Below are 16,793 nucleotides of genomic sequence, written 5' to 3' on the forward strand. Positions count from 1 at the left end.
AAAATGGTTCAGCCTCCTTGGAAAATGATCTGGAGGTTCCTCAAACAGTTACCATATGACCCAGCAATTCTGTTCCCAGGCAGAGTCCCGAAAGAAATGAAAACATATGGACAACACAAAAACTTGTACACAGATGTTCCATAGCATATTCATAATAGGCCCAAAGTGGAAGCAACCCAAATGTCCATCAGCTGATGAATGAATAAACAAAATGTGGTATATCCACATAATGGAATATTATTCAGCCACAAAAAGGAATGAAGTACTGATTCACGCTACATGGATGAACCTTGAAAACATAATGCTGAGTAAAAGAAACCAGATACAATAGGTCACATACTGTATGATTCTATTTATATGGAGTGTCTCGAAGAGGCAAATTCATACAGACAAAAAGTAGATTCATGGTTGCTAGGTACTGTGGGAGTGGGGTGGGGAGTGGGAAATTGGGGTGTGACCGCTAATGGGTATGGAGTTTCTTTTTGGGGTGATGAAAATATTCTAAAATTAGAGTGTGGTGATCTTGGTTGCACAACACTGTGAATATAATAAAAAACACTGAATTGGACACTCTACTTGTGTGAAATGTCTGATAGGTGAATTATATCTTGATAAAGCTGTTATTTAAAAAATACGTATTCCCAGGACCACCCAGGCCAAACAAGTCTTGGGAGTAGGGCCCAGGAATCTGTGTTTTTCTAAAGGTGCCCAGGTGATGCTGATGGGTGGTCAGACTGGGGCCTCAGACAGAATGGGGAGGAGTCTTGATTCTAAGCCTGCCAACTGCAAGATGCTGGGCAATGTCCCTCCCTTCCTTGAACTTGTATTTATTTTCCTCACCTGTAGAGCAAGCACAATAACAGGAACTGCCCAAAGGATCATCATGAGGATCAAATGAGAAAATGCTAAGAACGGCAGAGCCTTGTGCTCAGTGCAGCAGCTCTTGTTACCTCTTCTGCTGGAGAATCAGCCCGACAGCTCATTTAGTCTCCTCTTACAGGGCAGGTTGTCTTCCCAGAAGGACGCTGTCCCCATTTCACAGGTGGGGAAGCAGGGGCTAAATGAGAGATCCCCTGCTGCAAAACGGCCAAGGGTGGGACCCACACTGGACCCAGGGCTGTGGTTTCTGGTCCTTCTAGCTACTGATCCGATCTGTGTGGACCAGGGCCAGGTAGGCCACTGTGAACCTCAGTTTCCTCGTTTGTGAAGTGGGGATCAATTCTATGTGTCTTGCAGTCTTGTGAGGATTAGCCAGCAACAAATGTAGAAGTGCCTGTCCCTGAGCCTGGCATTTAATAGGTCCCCCTGTTGGCCCACCCCAACTCACCAGGATGGCCTGTCCCCTGAATTGTCATGCCACAGCCGGAGGCTCCGCAGGTGTCCCAGGGGGAACAGGGTGGAGAGCAAGAAGACATCCACTCCTCCTCGTTCAAAAACTGGAGTGTCTGGGTCTGAGAGGTGGTGGGGCTCACTCTCTCCATCCAGGCCATACAGGGTGGCAGTCACCTGAAATCCAGAGACCAAGAGGGGCTAATTCCACATGGTTGCCGGGCTCTGCTGGCCCCCACTTCCAGTGAAGGATGTCCCTTTCACCTTCTCCTCTCCTCCCATCTTGGGGCCCAAGTTAGTTTTCAGTAGTATGAAGATTTGGAATAATACTACCTGCAATCAGATCTTCAAAGATGAATTAAACTCATAAAATGCTTCCTGGTGATCATTTCAAATGCTCCATATATTTGTGAGGGCTACAGGGCAGGAACTGAGTTTCCCCACTCACCCCTGCACCCCTGCCAACAACTATATTTCCAGTGCTGGAAGATGAGTGCCAGCTACTTTAAGAATGCATATTTCCAGGCCCCACCCCAGACCTAGCAAGTAAGAATATTGGTGCTAGGACCTGGGAATCTGAGTTGTTTTTAAAGAGCCCCAGGTGATGCCTGATTCCCCAATGAAAAACATAACTGCAGCAGATGTTGCCTGTGCCCACTTACATCCCTCAGCCTCACTGTTGCAGCACTACCTGCACCAACTTCTAATGTCCAGCATCTGTCTCTTCTCTTGGGGAAAGTCTTTGGTTGCTGGAGCAGCAGGTCAGAAGTGTTGGAGAATTAATGCTCTCTGCAAGCCATCCTCAACCCGTGACAATGGGAGTTGGTGGATAGATACCCCAGCTCTCTCATCCTTCAGGTGGGAGGACTTGTAGCCAAATGCTCCTTTCTTTTCTGGAGTTCCCCAGTGGGATTGGGCTCAGTTGGCCAAAGGATAACAGGCTTGATAATGCCCTCTTCTGACTGCCTTGCTTTCCCTGTTTTCTTTCTCACCCCCTTTCCGGTTTATTCTGAGATCCCCTCTCAAATAAACTACTTGCACTTGAGTCTTTGTTTCTGGGTTTCCTTTACAGACTCTTCTCCACCTTGACACTGTTGACATTTTGGGTGGGTAATTCTGCTTTGGGGGCTGTCCTGTGCACTGTAGGATGTTCCACAGTCTACTGGACCATGGTAGTACCCTCCACCACGTTGGAACAACCAAAAATACCTCCAGCCTTGCCAACATCACCTGCCAGTTTAGAACCGCTGTTCTAGGAGAACCCTAACTAAGACATTATCGAGTCAAAATGTGAATACAACCATCCGTAGGAGAAATGGCCTGTGGATCACAGGTTTTCCACTTCTTTTGTACTGAGGTCAACTCCTCACTGTCAAATGGAAGAGCAATGGGTATTCATTAGATGGATGAAAGTGATTCCTACATCTATTCCTTGGTTACTGAGCACATCATCTGTGTCAGGCAGCTGTTCTAGGAACTAAAGGCACAACAAGCAATAAGGTAAACAGAAAAATGTCCTGCCCTTGTGAAGCTTAATGATGTTTTTTAAAACAATGGAGTTTTCTCCAGAATGTTGTACACAGGTCCAGTAGTTCTCAAACTGTGTTCCTTGGAACTCTCAGTTTCAGTAAAGGAACTTTGGAGGCTGCTGCAAGGGAGGAGATACTCTGATGGGTGATATGGCACAGGCCGGACTTAACTAAGGATGCCGAGATGTTACAGAGAATTTGCTGTTGCTCCACAGCTAAACTCTCAAGGTTTTTGGAGAATCCATAAACAATAGAAATAGTATCTTCGATAATCTCTAAATCAGCTTGCTTAACGTCAGATGGCCCAGCCTACCCTCTTGGCTAGATGCCAGCTAACCAGTTTATCCCCAAAAAAGTAATTCAAGACTCATTGTGTCCAAATGGTTGGCATTTTCTCTCTCGCCCTTCCTCTCCTCTCCCTTTAAAGCCCGTTTGTACCTTTATTCATTGATATCAGTATGCTGACCATTCACCTTGCCCTGTGAGCCAATTTGCATGCAGGTGACCAACTAAATGTCTGAGCTATTTTTTGGAAAGGATAAGGGAGGTGGCCAATGGGCAGAGCACCAGACCCCAACCCCTCCTAACCTACTACTCCTTTATCTTGTAATATATTAGGACTTAGGATAAGACTTCATTTGACAAAAAGATTCTTTCCTCTAAAACACAAAAACTAAAAGAGCAAAAAAACACCCATGGCACAAAGTGCACTGAGCTAAAGCAACAACAGTGGCCTGGCAAGAGCTTCTCTGGGTGGGATGTGCTGATCAACCAACGGGCCCTAAAGTGACAGTACCTTTGAGGAGGTGGCTGCCCCCCACCGATGTCCGGTATAGACTGTCACCAGGTAATGATATTGGGCGAAGGGGTCATTGTCCTCCAGCACAGTGACCTTCACCTGCACAGAAGGATGGCATTAGGAGGGCCTGCTCGGCAGGTTCGTCCACTGCACAGCAGCCATGTGTGAGCTGGCACTCATGCCAAGGTTCGAGAAAGTAAAATTATGCACACTGTTTATTCATCAAGGGAGAATGGTTCTTTAGAAAGCAGGGTTTCAAGTAAAAATATTTGTAAAATAAAATAGTGCAAAATGCTTTCTTTATAAAACATGACCCAAAGTAATTAAATTTGAAATGAGATTGGTATTCAGTTGAGGATATGCAGTGTTTGAGCCAGTGAACCATGTGAACTCTGTTAGCGTACAATTTCTCATAACATTGGTAACCAAATTATGCTGCTGAGGGCACTTGAACAAAATATTAAGATGGGTTAGCAAGAAAAATACCAGGCTGTAGCGGACTCATGATGTGCCGTCCACCTCTCCCGTGATGCAGGGCTTGTTGCCGCATTTGCCAGGGGTGGTGTTGATTGACAGCCTTCAGGGAGGACAGCCCCATTAGGGATGCAGGAGGCACCTTGGTGAATGTCACGTTCCCTGATGCATGGCCAGCATCCAGTGGTTGATGGATGCAGGCCATCAAGACCTTGGCATCTTGACCAACTTGGAACTCCCACTCAGAGCTCCCATGGCGTCAGCTGAGTCCATCACTGGGCTGCATTGCACCCTGACATCCCCCCTGTCCACTCTGCTTCCTTCCCTGATCTCACAGGGGTTAACCTCAGTCATAAACATCCTCCTAATAGATACCCTGCATGTTGCTCCATCTCAGAGCTGGCTTCCCGGAGAAGCAAACTGCAACAAAGGCACTTAAAGTATTAATGTTTAATCCCTCAGGAGAATCCAAAACTGTCATATACGTGCTGAAGCTGTTACTTGTAAGTTTTAGACCTTGTTAACATCCCGAGGTGGTAATGCTGTATGTGAGGGCCAGCAGGAAAGGGAGAATCTTTCAGAGCTGTTGTGACAGTGCCCCGTTCGATTCATTGACTTATTCATTCAGGTGCCATACATAAATATTCATCAAATGCTCACCATGTGGCAGACAGGGTGCATATATTGGCAAAAATAATAGGAACTTTGCTTTTTGCAAACAATTTGTGCTACACTTTGTCTCTGTTTGAGCTCATTTTGTATCCTGAGACCTGTCTCGTTGTCAAACACATGGTTTGGATTGGGGCTCTCAGTGGGTGGCTTTCAGCCAGTCAGTTGCCCTCTCTGATTCTCTGTTGCCTCTTCCCTAAGATGATAAAGGCACCTTCCGCATCGGGCTGTTGGGAGCATTAAATGGGGTACACCCAGCACCTAGTGACTCCTCAATAGATGGTCAGCATTATAATCCTCATAATCTGGTGATGTGGTCACGTATAATCTTCCTCATTTTGCAGATAGAAAGGCTGAGGTACTAGTTTGCCTGAGACACGTGAGTGGTCACGGCCTGGATTAGCAGCTGGCCCCTCGGCTCCCTGCCTGGGCTCCATCACCTGGCATCCTGGATGCCAATCACCAACAGCATCTGCCCTGGAGCCCCCGGGAGTGGACACCTCCCCACTCACCCTCTGATTGCTGGGGGCCAGTGTAGCCTCACCTTGGCCCGGTCCTGAGCATCCTTCTTCCTTGCCCAGATCATCCCCAGCACATAGGCCACGCAGAGGCAGCCCACGGTGGTCACAACCACAGGGTTGTCCTCGAAGGTGGCAAAGAGCACAGCAGCCTGGCGGACGTCGATGGCATTGGGCATCACCAGGAACGTGCTTCCGAAGAAGGTGAGGTGGTTGCAGCGGCAGTGGGTCTGGGAGGAGCTGGTCTGTGGCCCCACCTGCAACCCCCAAAGAAGTCCTGGGTGAAAACACTCAGGGAGCCAACCCCTGTCTGGGGCCCAGGATCAGAGAAGGATGTTCACTGTGAGGAATGGACACTGTCCTGGGGTGTGGGGCTGGGAGACTGCTGAGAGACCAGCCTCAGGCTTCCCCCCAGTCTTTTTTTAATTTAAAAATTAATTTAGAAGTGCAGAGAATATTATTTATAACAAACATCATTGTACCCAATATTCTCAAAAGGCAATTGTGTACATTTTTTTCAATCTGCTTTGCCCTTCTGAGATGAGAAATAGTGCAGGTAAAATTGAAGTTCCCCACCCTCCGTAAGCAACCATTGTCTTAAATTTGGAGTGTATCCTTTTGGTACATTCCACCACCAGATACTCATTCCTTGACAAACATTCACTGAGTTCTAATTATGTGCCAGGCAGTGGTGAGCACTGGGAGGAGCCAGGGTGATGAACTTATTGCAATTTGCCTGGGACTTCGCTGCTTTTAAAACTGCAAGTCCTTCATTCCGGGACACGTCTCTGCATCCCCCTCAGTCCTGGGCAAACTGGGATGGGACAAAAAGACAGTGAAGAGCAAAAAGACAACATCTGGGGGAACCATGGGAAGAACAAGGGGGAGACGAACATTTACATCGTAAGCTGGCGTCTCAACCCTCAGGAAGATACTCCCTAAACTTTACCACCCTTAGGTTCAGGTGACAGGGGCCCCTGCCCTGGTCTCCTCTTTGAAGGGCCCTGCTCCGAGTCTCCTTGGGCTGTACCCCTCTGCACCTCTTGGCACAGAGTGAGGAGTCACTGGGCCAGGGGATATGCCTCCCAGAGTCCACACCACACAGAGCAGGCTGGGGCGAGGCACTTGCCTGACCCCATGAGTGGGTCTTTCCAGGTGGGCCCTGGATGCCTCACTTGCCCCACCCTAGTCCCAGCCCTGGGACCCCCGCTTCTAGCCTGTGATTCTGGTGCCCAGAACCTAAGAATGCCCTGCTTCCCGAGTCTGTAGAGACCTGTTCCTCAGGTTCATCCTTCTGAGCCAGACTGTACCTACTGGTGTGCCCACCCCTGGGCCCAAGGGTGACAAGAGGTGGCTGTGGGGGTGTGTGGATTGGGTGTGTGAGATCCCTTGTGCTGTGGGACAATGGGACTGGGGGAGATTGGGGACAGGAATGGGTTAGGGCAGGGGCCTCCCTGTGCATTGTTGCTCCAGGCTTTGCAAAGTTCTGGGCAGAGCTTCCCTAAACCCCACAGGCAGCTTTCAATCACCCCCCATTGCCACTTAGTGGGTAAAGAAGATCCAACCTCACAACCCAACACCACCTTTTCATGCCAGGGTTCACCATGAGGTCGGGGTGGGGGGTGTGGCACGGGGAGGAGGGCAGAAAAGACTGGTATCCAGAAAGCTCTTCTCTGCTCAAGCATCTGGTAAGGGAGCACCTCCCGCAGCCCACACACCCCAACAGGTAACACCTGTGTCTCTCCCTCAGCGAGCCACTCAGCAAACGGCTGATCCCATCACACAGCCCAGTGCCTACTATTTGTTTCTATACTTCACCTGGGCCTCAGTTCCAAGTTTGTTTCACTGTTTTTCTCACTGTTTCCCAATCTTGGTCAACATTTGGCATGCAGCTGCAGAACTTACTGGAAAACCTGCCACACTCAGAAGGGGTGGGGTTGGCTTCAGAGAAGAAACCCAAACAGAGGTCAGTGACAAGAACTTCTCAGGTGCTAGGAGCTTAATTTCTAACATCTTAGCCCTCCTGGGTTCCCAAACTTTTCCAGCATGAGGACCCCTTTCACACATCAGAAATCAATCAGTGGATACCTTTGCAAGAGTAGTTGTACCTTTAGTACCTTTGACAAAATATATAGATGAGAACATGAGTTCTCAGGCTCCTTCTGTAATTCTGCCTCGCACCCTGATAAGAGTTTACAGTCCATAGATTTGGACTTTCTTTAGCTGTTTAGGTAGTTCAGTGGCAGTCTTCCTGCCAAACTTGATGATCCCGCTTACTTAGTTACAACTCCTCAACAATCTTTACATATCTCTGTCTCCATCTCCGTATCTCCATCTGTCTGTCTGTCTATCTATGTATCTATCTATTTAATATTGTCATGGGTATCAAGTGCCCAACATTGGTCAAATCATAGTTTTTGGTTCATGACACACTCTCCTATGTGGTCTCTGCATATCCCACTTTTATGTGGGTATTAGCAAGTACCTATTTTTAATAACATAATAAGCACCCAAGAACCCACTACTCTACTCCAAAGCTAGGAACTTTCCTATAACTTGCTTTTAACTATGAGGTCCCACCCCAAACCATCCGCATGCTTCCCCTCACCCAACCACCATCCTGAATCCGACGTTCATTGTTCCTTGCTTTCCACTTTATATGCACTTTTGTCTTCCCTGTACTCAAAGGGAATGTTTACAATAACAACCACTTTTGTCTATGGAGTGTTTACTATGTGCCAGGCAACATGCTAAGCACTTTCAAGTCCTAATCTTGTTTAAGCTTTACCCCAACTCTAAGTGGTAGCCATCCCTTATCCTTGCTTTTGGATGAGAAAGCTCAGAGAGGTGGACTGACTTGTCCAGGGTCACCCAGCCTAAGAGGGAGCTGCACAGAGCATTCCTTGTTAGCAACATGGGAATGAGACAGCTTCTGGGTGTGAGGAGCTCTAGAAGGTCGCCACACACCCAGGGTCTCCTACATAAGGTGCGAGGGCTTGTGCCGTGGGTGAGGGGAAACTGCTGTCTCTTGGGCATCTCATGAGCCTTGTTTCTTCCTGGTGCTCAGGGCTGACCAGGAACCAAGGCTGCAGCAGAAACAAACACAGGAGTTCAGCTCTGGGACTCGGCCCTCCTTGCTCTGCTGGGAACTGGCATCTTACGGCACTTGTGACCGTTGTCATTTAACATTGATATGTGTTGTTTGATTCTTGTCTTGTCTGGTCCTCTGCTACACTGAAGGTTCACCTTTTTCCTCACCATGCCATCCCCACCACATGGCACATGGTGAATATTTGCTGAATGAAGGAAAGAAGGTATTTATAGTCCAGTAGGGAGACACAGATATGTAGAATAAATGAAAGAAGGTGTTTATAGGCTAGTAGGGGGACACAGATGTGTAAACAGACCAATTTCATCCTAGGTGGAGTTTGCTGTCCTTGAGAAGGGTATGAAATGCTGGGGAAGGCCAGCAGAGAACTTTGAGGAGTTTCCCCAAGAAGATGGCATTGGAGTGGGAGATTGAAGGGTGGATAGGAATTTTCCAGGCAGGGTTAGGTGAGAAGGACATTCCAGGGGAGAGGACAGTGTGTGCAAAGGCATGGAAAGGGGCAGGAGCACAGTGATAACCCTGGAGATGGCTTCCGGTGGCCTCAAAGCCAACGTCTACCTCTAGGACACCGTCACTGTCCTAGGCTCCTTGTGGCGGAACTGAGCTGAACCAAGACAGTGATTTTATTGCACATGAACTTACTTGAAATTGATTGCAATTAACAAAACCATGTGACATCCAAGGACTCAGCAAGATTGGACCAAGAGCTGGAGAAGCAGTGACACAGATTGCTAAGGTTTGTGCTCTGGAGACAGACCTGGGTTCCAGTCCCAGCTCCTCCACTTATAAGTTATGGGATTTGAGGCAGGTGATTTGAGTTTTCTGAGCCTTTGTTTTGCAGCCTGTAAAATGGGAATACCAACCATCTTAGAAGGTCCTTGTGAAGACTGGATGAGACAATGGAAGTAAAGCACGGAGCCCACACCTGCATATAATAAACAGCTCAGCTCCAAGTTCATTTCCTGTGAAGTGACACCCTGGCCTCCCTTGGCAGTGGCCAAGGATTCCTGAGTCAGCCGTGCCTTTGTTCATCAACCATCTGTTCCCAGTGGAGAACAAAGCAGCACTGTTCCTGCTCTCATGCGGCTCACAGGGCACTGAGGAGACGGACACCAATTAAATGGTCTCAGAGTAGATGCAAAATCGCCACTCTATCGGGTGCTATGGAAGAGGGGTGTGTGTGCTCTAAGGGTTTACAGTAGGAAAGTCTGACCTAGTCAGAGGGTTATCTTAAGGAAAAATCTGAAGAAGTTCAGAAGGCCATAGGAGGGGGCATTCCAAGCCCAGGGAACGGCATATGCAAAGGCCCTGGGAGGGGTACAAGATGGTGCACCGGAAGCAGACGCTACATGAGCTGGGCACATCCAAGCAAGCCTGCCCTGCCTGCTTCTTCGCTTCCCTTCCCTTACCTGGCACCCAGAGTTGTCCCAAGTGCCCTGGACCTCATCCCAGAACACACAGTGGGATAGGAAGGTGGTGATGCCAACTGTGAGGTCCATGCCGGTGGCCAGCTCCAGGTCAGCCTCAGGGACCACAGTCAAATAGTAGATGCCCTCTCCAAACCCCAGGTCCTCTGGACTCAGGATCCACGTGGGCAGCTCATCTGCAGGAAAGGGGGCTCCAGGTCACCCCAAAGCTTTGACAAGATGGGGCTAACAGGATGGGAGAGGGGGACCAAGGAGTCTCTGCAGAGAAGAGACCCTGATGGTCTCCCTGAAATCTAGGAGTGCCCTCTTCCCCGAGACCAGGAGCACAAAAGAGAGTCGCTTCCAGGTCAGGGTTCAGAGCCCAGACTGGCAGCTCAGACAGACTAGAGTTTAAATCCCAAATCTGCCCTTTACTGGCTGTGTGACTTGACCAGTTACTTGATCTCTCTGTTCTTATCTGGAAAGTGGCAATTCCAACAGTCCCTACCCAGGAGTTGTTATAAGATTACATGAGATCTGTTCTGTGTTTGTCAGCTTCTTCAGGGCATATAGTAAGTGCTCATCTAATGTTGGCAAATAATAATAACAACAAAATAAGCCACTGAACATGGCAAGTGGATTTTTTCCCTTGTTCTTTCCTAAGGCTTCTGATTCTCAGGTTTTGAGCTGATCGTACCCCAGGAAATAGAAGTAACAAACTACCTGGAGCAGCCGTCGGTGGAAGGTGAGTTTTGGCATCATAGTTGGTCTCATTAGGGTGGTAGCCATAGCCCAGGCTGAGGGTGAGGGGGATGCCAGGTCTCCAGTGCAACTGTATCCCCAAAGCCGCCTCCCCTGAAGTCAGGTTCACCCGCAGAGCCTCGGGACTGGTCAGGTTCAGCACAGTCGGCTCACTGAGTCCTTCTGAAAGCCTGGGCAGCAGGATCTGGTAGGCAAACAATCGAGTGAAGGCTGTGCCAAGAAGGAAATGCCAGTGAGTGCCAGAGGTGGTCACTGATCAAGGGTGAACACCTGGGGAACTGAAATCTAGTCTGTGATTTGGTAATTATATTGTTGCCACTGTAACAAATTACCACAAACCTGGTGGCTTAAAACAACACACATTTATTCTTCTACAGCTCTGGAGGCCAGAGGTCCAAAATCAGTCTCATTGAGCTCGAGTCAGTGTGTCAACAGGGCTTGTTCCTCCCAGAGGACCTAGAGGAGAATCTTGTTCCCTTTTCCCTGGAAAAGCCTCTGGAGCCACCCACATTCCTGGGCTCCCAACCCCTGCTCGCATCAGTCCAACCTCTTGCTTCCTCATCACATCTCCTTCTTCTCTGTAGTCAGCTCTCCCCCTGCCTCCCTATCCCAGGAGCATCTCCCCATGTCAAGATCTTTAACTCAGTCCCATCTGCAGAGTCCCTTTGCCAGTGAGCAGCGCGTTCCCGGGTTCCGGGATCAGGATGCAGCCCTCGCTGGGGGCCGCTGCCCGCTCATCAAGCTGGCTTGGGGCTGTACCCACAGGGTCACAGGCCGTGTTTCTAATTTGCACGAGGGGCTGCATGAACTAGCGGTGGTGTTGGTGAAAGTGCTGAGCAAGGAAGTATAAGTTAATAGCACAGCCTTGGAGGCAGAGAGCCCTCTGTTTGAATCCTGACTCTGCCCCTGATTAGCTGTTTAACCTTGGGCCAATTAATGTACCACTTTAAACCTCAGTATCTTTGTCATCAATAGAATGTAGAGGCTTTAATACTGGAGAGTATTGAAAGTGAGGTTGCATCCAAAATACTTCATGAAGTGCCAGGTACAAAATCATGCTCAGCAATGAGTAGCTACTATTCCTCCTACTGTAACTGCTCTCCATTCAGTCAACTGTCCACAGTAACTGATGCTCTCCATCCCCCCTTCCCTTTTTGGGTGGCTCTAGTGGGTTTTTTTTTAGTCTATTTTATTCTATTGAGGTGAAATTAGCATAATAGAAATCCAACATTCTAAAGTGAACACAGTGGCATTTAGTAGATTCACAATTTGTGTCAGCACCATCTCTATCTATCCATTCACTTTTTAAAACATACTGAGCAATGCCCACTGTGCACTGCTTCCTTATTCCTGGTGGCCTTCTACGGTAGACATGGGAATGTGCCCTCTAAGTGCCCCTCCACAGAAGGCCCCACTGCCCAGTTACAGGGAGTAAGGTCAGCAGACAGGATCCAGCTGTCAGCTTCTTCAGGGTCTGCCTCAGCTGCAGAGACCCACCTCGTCCAAGTCACACCCTTTCTGGGACCGTCCCTTCCACTGAGGTCACACCCCACCCTGGAGTCTGCATCCAGTGAAGGAGCTAGGATACAGGTATAAAGCCCAGACATTGACCTGCTTTGGGAAACTCATGGACAAGTCTTGCTCCAGGGTTCCCTTTGGGTAGGCTGAAGCTTTGTCAGGCCTGCACTGAATCTGACTTCACCTTCTGCCCAATCTTCACAACTCCTCACAGGGATTGCTCTGCAAGAAACATCTTGTACCCCAAACTCTTTTTCAGCATCTGCTTCCGGAGAACCCAGCCATGACACCTTCTCTCTAGTAACCCTGGGCATGTATCTTTGCCAGTTGAATTGTATATTCAGTTGTGTTTAACCCCAAACCTGTTTATGCCCATCGTTCTTGTTATTGTAAATTTCAATTTTAATTATTTCATATAGTGACATACAGTGACAAAATATGAGTGTGAAAAGAGAATTGTTTGCATAAAAACTTGAGTACTTTGAGAAGACTCAATAAAGATGAGCTACTAGAAATTGTTAATTAGTCACTGATGAGAAAACGATATAGAAGATTAGGAAAAAATCATTAAAATCTTAAGGAATCTGAACTCAGACTGCATCATGGTATGCTTAACTTTTTGCTTAACTTAGGAGAAAATCTAATGGAAACTGGTTTAATCAAGGAAGATGATTAAAATTCCAATCAGTGGATTTAAAGAAAACTTCTTGGGTGTATATTCAAAGATTGGTAAAGGAATGTACGTATGTTGTTTTAAGTTAAAATACCATGTTTAAGGTTATTATTAAGGGCCTTATTTTATGGTTCCCTTCTTTACCTATTTCTTTTCATAACCAGACAACTGTTGGTCCCAACCAAGTTGAAGAAGACAGAAGCCCCACCTGCCTCCCGACAACACCCCCAACTTCTACCTCGATATTCTCCGGCAGATTCTTCACAGGTATGGGCCGTCCACTAGGGCTGCTCAGACGGAGGCCACCAACAGTTCCACTGACATGGAAGCGGCTGTGGGCTCGGAAGGGGCTCTTCGGGAAACTCATCATCTGCAACCAAGAGCAAGGAGTGTTGGCCAAGGCCCCTACTGGACTGGAAGGTGAATAGGGCCCTTCAGTGAGTGACGTGGTGCCCTGGGGTGGGACAGATGAGTGCCCCCTGCCGTGCAAGGTGGGTGAGGGCCCTCCCCTCTCTGCTGCTTGTTTTCCTGGCACATCTCTGCACGTCCGGGCTGTGGCCTCAGAGGTCTTGGAGCCAAGAACCCAAATCACACTCTCTTTTGCCAAGCAATTACTGGAATAGAAAATGGTCTAAGCCTTTCTTCCTGGCAGAGCCAGTAAGCCTCCAAGAGAAAGGTGCGTCTCTACATTCATTAGGGCTCGAGGAGGCAGATAGTCAGAAGTGCCCTAATTTGAGGACAGAAAAGAGCACAGGACTGGAGCCTTGGGTTTGCCATCTGCTAGTTGTGGAATGAAGCCTGAAGAACTTTATTTCCAATAACTACTTAAACTAAGGCTGCTGGAGAAATTTTGCAACACAGTGAAAAAGAGTATGGATTTGGGAGCCAGAATCCCAGCTCTATCATGTATTTGTGACCTTAAGCAAGTCATTGAACCTCTGTCCCCAGTTACTCATCTGTAAAATGGGCATGATAATACTATGTAATGGACAGGGCTGTTAGCAACACCCGTGAGTAACTGCGTGCGAAAGCGCCTTGTCAGCCTTCCTGAGGGGGTCATGAGCTCCGTTACCCGTATGTCCACGGGCTCGTGGGCATCTGTTAGAGAGATGAGGGAGGAGGCAGCGGGCAGAGTGAAGGTCGCAGAGTTAGCAGAAGCCAAGTGCACAGAGGGGCTTCGCCAAGGTGGTGGCTGTATCCTGGCCACAAGGTGAGAACGGAGGTGCCGGGAGAGAGGAGAAAGAGACTGTTAAAGGAAGATCCTCATGTTCCCTGCCCTACAGGAGACCCCTGACTTCACCAGAGTGGACTATTCTGTATCCCTTGAGATAGTTCTGCATGTCCAGTTCAGTAGGAGCAGCATAAAAGGCCCCTATCCTAATCTGTAAGCTCTCTGAAGACAGGGCTTTTGTCCTCTTTGTTTACTTCTGCACCCCCAATGCCTAGAACAGTGCCTGGCCTGTAACAGGTGGTCAGTAATAAATGGGCTTTGAAGCAAACATTTCTCCAGGCTTCTCTCTTCTGCCTGTCTTGACTCCTGAATTCCTGAGCTCCCAGCCCCATCTTTTTCTGCCCTGTGACCTTGCCCCATCCATTTAGATTGGGGACCTGGTTCCACATCACTTTCCCTAGCTCTGATCAGCTTCAGGATGCAGCTTTGGGAAACTGCCCCTGGGGTTTAGAAGGGCAATGCCAGCAAGAAGAGCTGAGGGATTGTGCTTGGTGCAGGGGGCCCAGCAGTGCCTGCAGCATTGTCCAGCCCCTGCTTGTCAGGTGGAGGAATGGAGGGCAGAGGACAGCCCCAAATACTGGGTCAGCACTCAGTGACAGGGGCCCATATGGGGAAACTCCCAGCCCAAGTCCATCTTGAATACCCACAGCCCCATGGAGCAATGGGCTGGACCAGACACACCGGGGACAGGGTTACAGGCAGGGGGTCCCCATCCCTGCAGCCCCTTGCCCTGCACAGCTCCAGCGCGTCCCATCTCTGGGAACTCAGGTGGTCCTGACACTGGGCCCAGCGCCCGATGCCTCCCTTCCTGCACTGTCAAACACACGACACTGGGTCCTTCCCTAAGTGAAAAGCCTTCCCAGTTCCAGGTCCCCTCCTCCGTCCAGTGCTGACTTCCTGGGTCTGCGGACATGGGTATGGAATGAGCAAGGTCAAGGAACAAGCTGTCGTGGGGACCCACAGTCAGCCGGTTACCTGTTTGTGTACACCGAGATGGAGCGGGTGGCCAGAGAGGCTGGAAGGCCCCCGGGCAGTCTCCCCAGCAGCAGGGCAGTCTGCACGTGCCCCACAGCCCCGAGCAGCTGTGACACGGTCTGGAAAAGGAAGCAGGGAAATATCACTACAGATCCATCTCTCATAACACCTTCAGTGACTGTCACCAGGGAGGAAGACAGACGGAACACTGTTTATTGAGTGCCCCGCTTTGTACATAACAACAAGAGTAAACACATGAGGATTCCAAACACTTGATTCATCTGAACCCTATTCATCCTCAGGACAGCCCCGTGAGACAGCTGAGGATAACATGGCGCAGGGAGGTAAGTGATTCTGAAGGTCACAGGTGGGGAAGGGGGAGAGCTGGAAGATTCCCAGTGCACTGAGCTGACACGCTGGGAGCCGCTGCACAGCTCCAGTTGGCCCTGACATCCACCCACAGCTCAGGTCTTATTTGGGGCACATGGACAGTCAGAGGCAGAGACCTTTCTCAGTGTTACCTGGGCCAGGACTCCGCTCCCCACCCTGCACAGAACCCCCCGATGAAGGTGGGGCCTTGCTGATGTCTGGCTGGCCTGAGAACCCACAAAGGCCTGGATGTTTGCACAGAGCTCCTACTGGAGCAAACCATGTGTGCATGTGTGAGTGTGTGAGTAAGGTGTTTGTGTCTGTGTGTGCATGACTATATTTCAGTTCTTTCTGAACAGAGACAGTGGCTTTTGCAAGGGGTATGTAAGCTCACTCTTGCTGTGGCTTCTCTGAGATGGTGCAGCCCCTTGATTCACAGATGAGGGTGAGGCTCAGGGTAACATGGAATTTGCCTGAGTCACACGGCTTGTAAGTGATTTGAACTCGGGTGCCTCCTCCAGAGCCTGCACTTGGTCTACTACATTGCACTGCCTCCTGGAAGCTCTGTTCTCTGGAATCTTTCTTCCAACTCCCTGGAAAAGACTTTAACTTCTGTAGCCTCAGGGAGGAAGATCCACCTAGGAGGGCTAGCATAAGCTGGGCCCCAGTGGGTACACTCGGCCCCGAAACTCACCTGGCTCCTGTTGGCCTCTGCAGGTTCTTCTGGTCTGTGGCTCAGGGAAGCTTCTAGCACGTTGCCCACAGCCTGGAACAGGTCCCTGGTGGCTGTCTGGCTCTGTTGATCCTCAGGATGGCCTTTGGCACTTGCTGCCAACAGGGTCTCACTGGCATGCAGGAGAACCTGGCTGGCCTCCCACTGCGTTTGCCCAAAGGAGAAGGAAAAGCAGCGTGATCCCCTGCTCCAGATAGGCCACTCCTGCAGCATCTGAGGGATGAGGGCTGCAGTGCAGGGGAGTAAGGCAGGGGAGAGTGGGCTGGACCATGCAGAGCCCTCACCCCAGCTCGCTGCACTGCTGAGTTCAGGCCAAACCCTGCCTCCCTTCGAGGCTCTGCGTTCCTTCCTGGGAGAAGCCTCAGGGTGGGGGAGGCGAGTGGATGGATGGATAGATGGATGGACACAACATTTATTCTAATTTTATAGCTACGTATATATTTGTTTAATGTCTGGCTGCCCCAGTTGTATCAAAGTGCCATGAGGGCAGGGAGCGTGTCTGTGCAACTCGCTGTTGAATCCCCAATGACTTGCAGAGTTATTGCCTGGCACCTCCTAGGCATTCAGAAAGCATATTTGAATGAATGAATATGTCAATGCCTGTGTAAACTAATGGAAGGATGGAGGGACAGAGGCATATGCATAGACGTATATGTGTGTGGATGTAGAATACATGGATGAGCCAAGGGGAGCATAAGT

The 16,793-nt window shown here is 49.3% G+C and overlaps 1 protein-coding gene across 1 annotated transcript in view; it reads right to left on the reverse strand.

Annotated features, from left to right (window-relative positions):
* Nucleotides 1-16,793, reverse strand: part of PKD1L2 (polycystin 1 like 2) — a 103,309-nt gene that overhangs the window by 35,296 nt on the left and 51,220 nt on the right. The window contains exons 18-26 of the mRNA XM_037815573.1: nucleotides 16,056-16,238; nucleotides 14,993-15,111; nucleotides 13,859-13,985; nucleotides 13,025-13,156; nucleotides 10,557-10,779; nucleotides 9,837-10,030; nucleotides 5,345-5,575; nucleotides 3,655-3,756; nucleotides 1,328-1,506 (exon numbers count right to left, since the gene is read on the reverse strand). Of these exons, the coding sequence (XP_037671501.1) occupies nucleotides 1,328-1,506; nucleotides 3,655-3,756; nucleotides 5,345-5,575; nucleotides 9,837-10,030; nucleotides 10,557-10,779; nucleotides 13,025-13,156; nucleotides 13,859-13,985; nucleotides 14,993-15,111; nucleotides 16,056-16,238 (1,490 nt within the window). The remainder of the gene's footprint in view (nucleotides 1-1,327; nucleotides 1,507-3,654; nucleotides 3,757-5,344; nucleotides 5,576-9,836; nucleotides 10,031-10,556; nucleotides 10,780-13,024; nucleotides 13,157-13,858; nucleotides 13,986-14,992; nucleotides 15,112-16,055; nucleotides 16,239-16,793) is intronic.

Source organism: Choloepus didactylus, chromosome 22, assembly GCF_015220235.1.
Source record: "Choloepus didactylus isolate mChoDid1 chromosome 22, mChoDid1.pri, whole genome shotgun sequence".
NCBI lineage: Eukaryota > Metazoa > Chordata > Mammalia > Pilosa > Megalonychidae > Choloepus > Choloepus didactylus.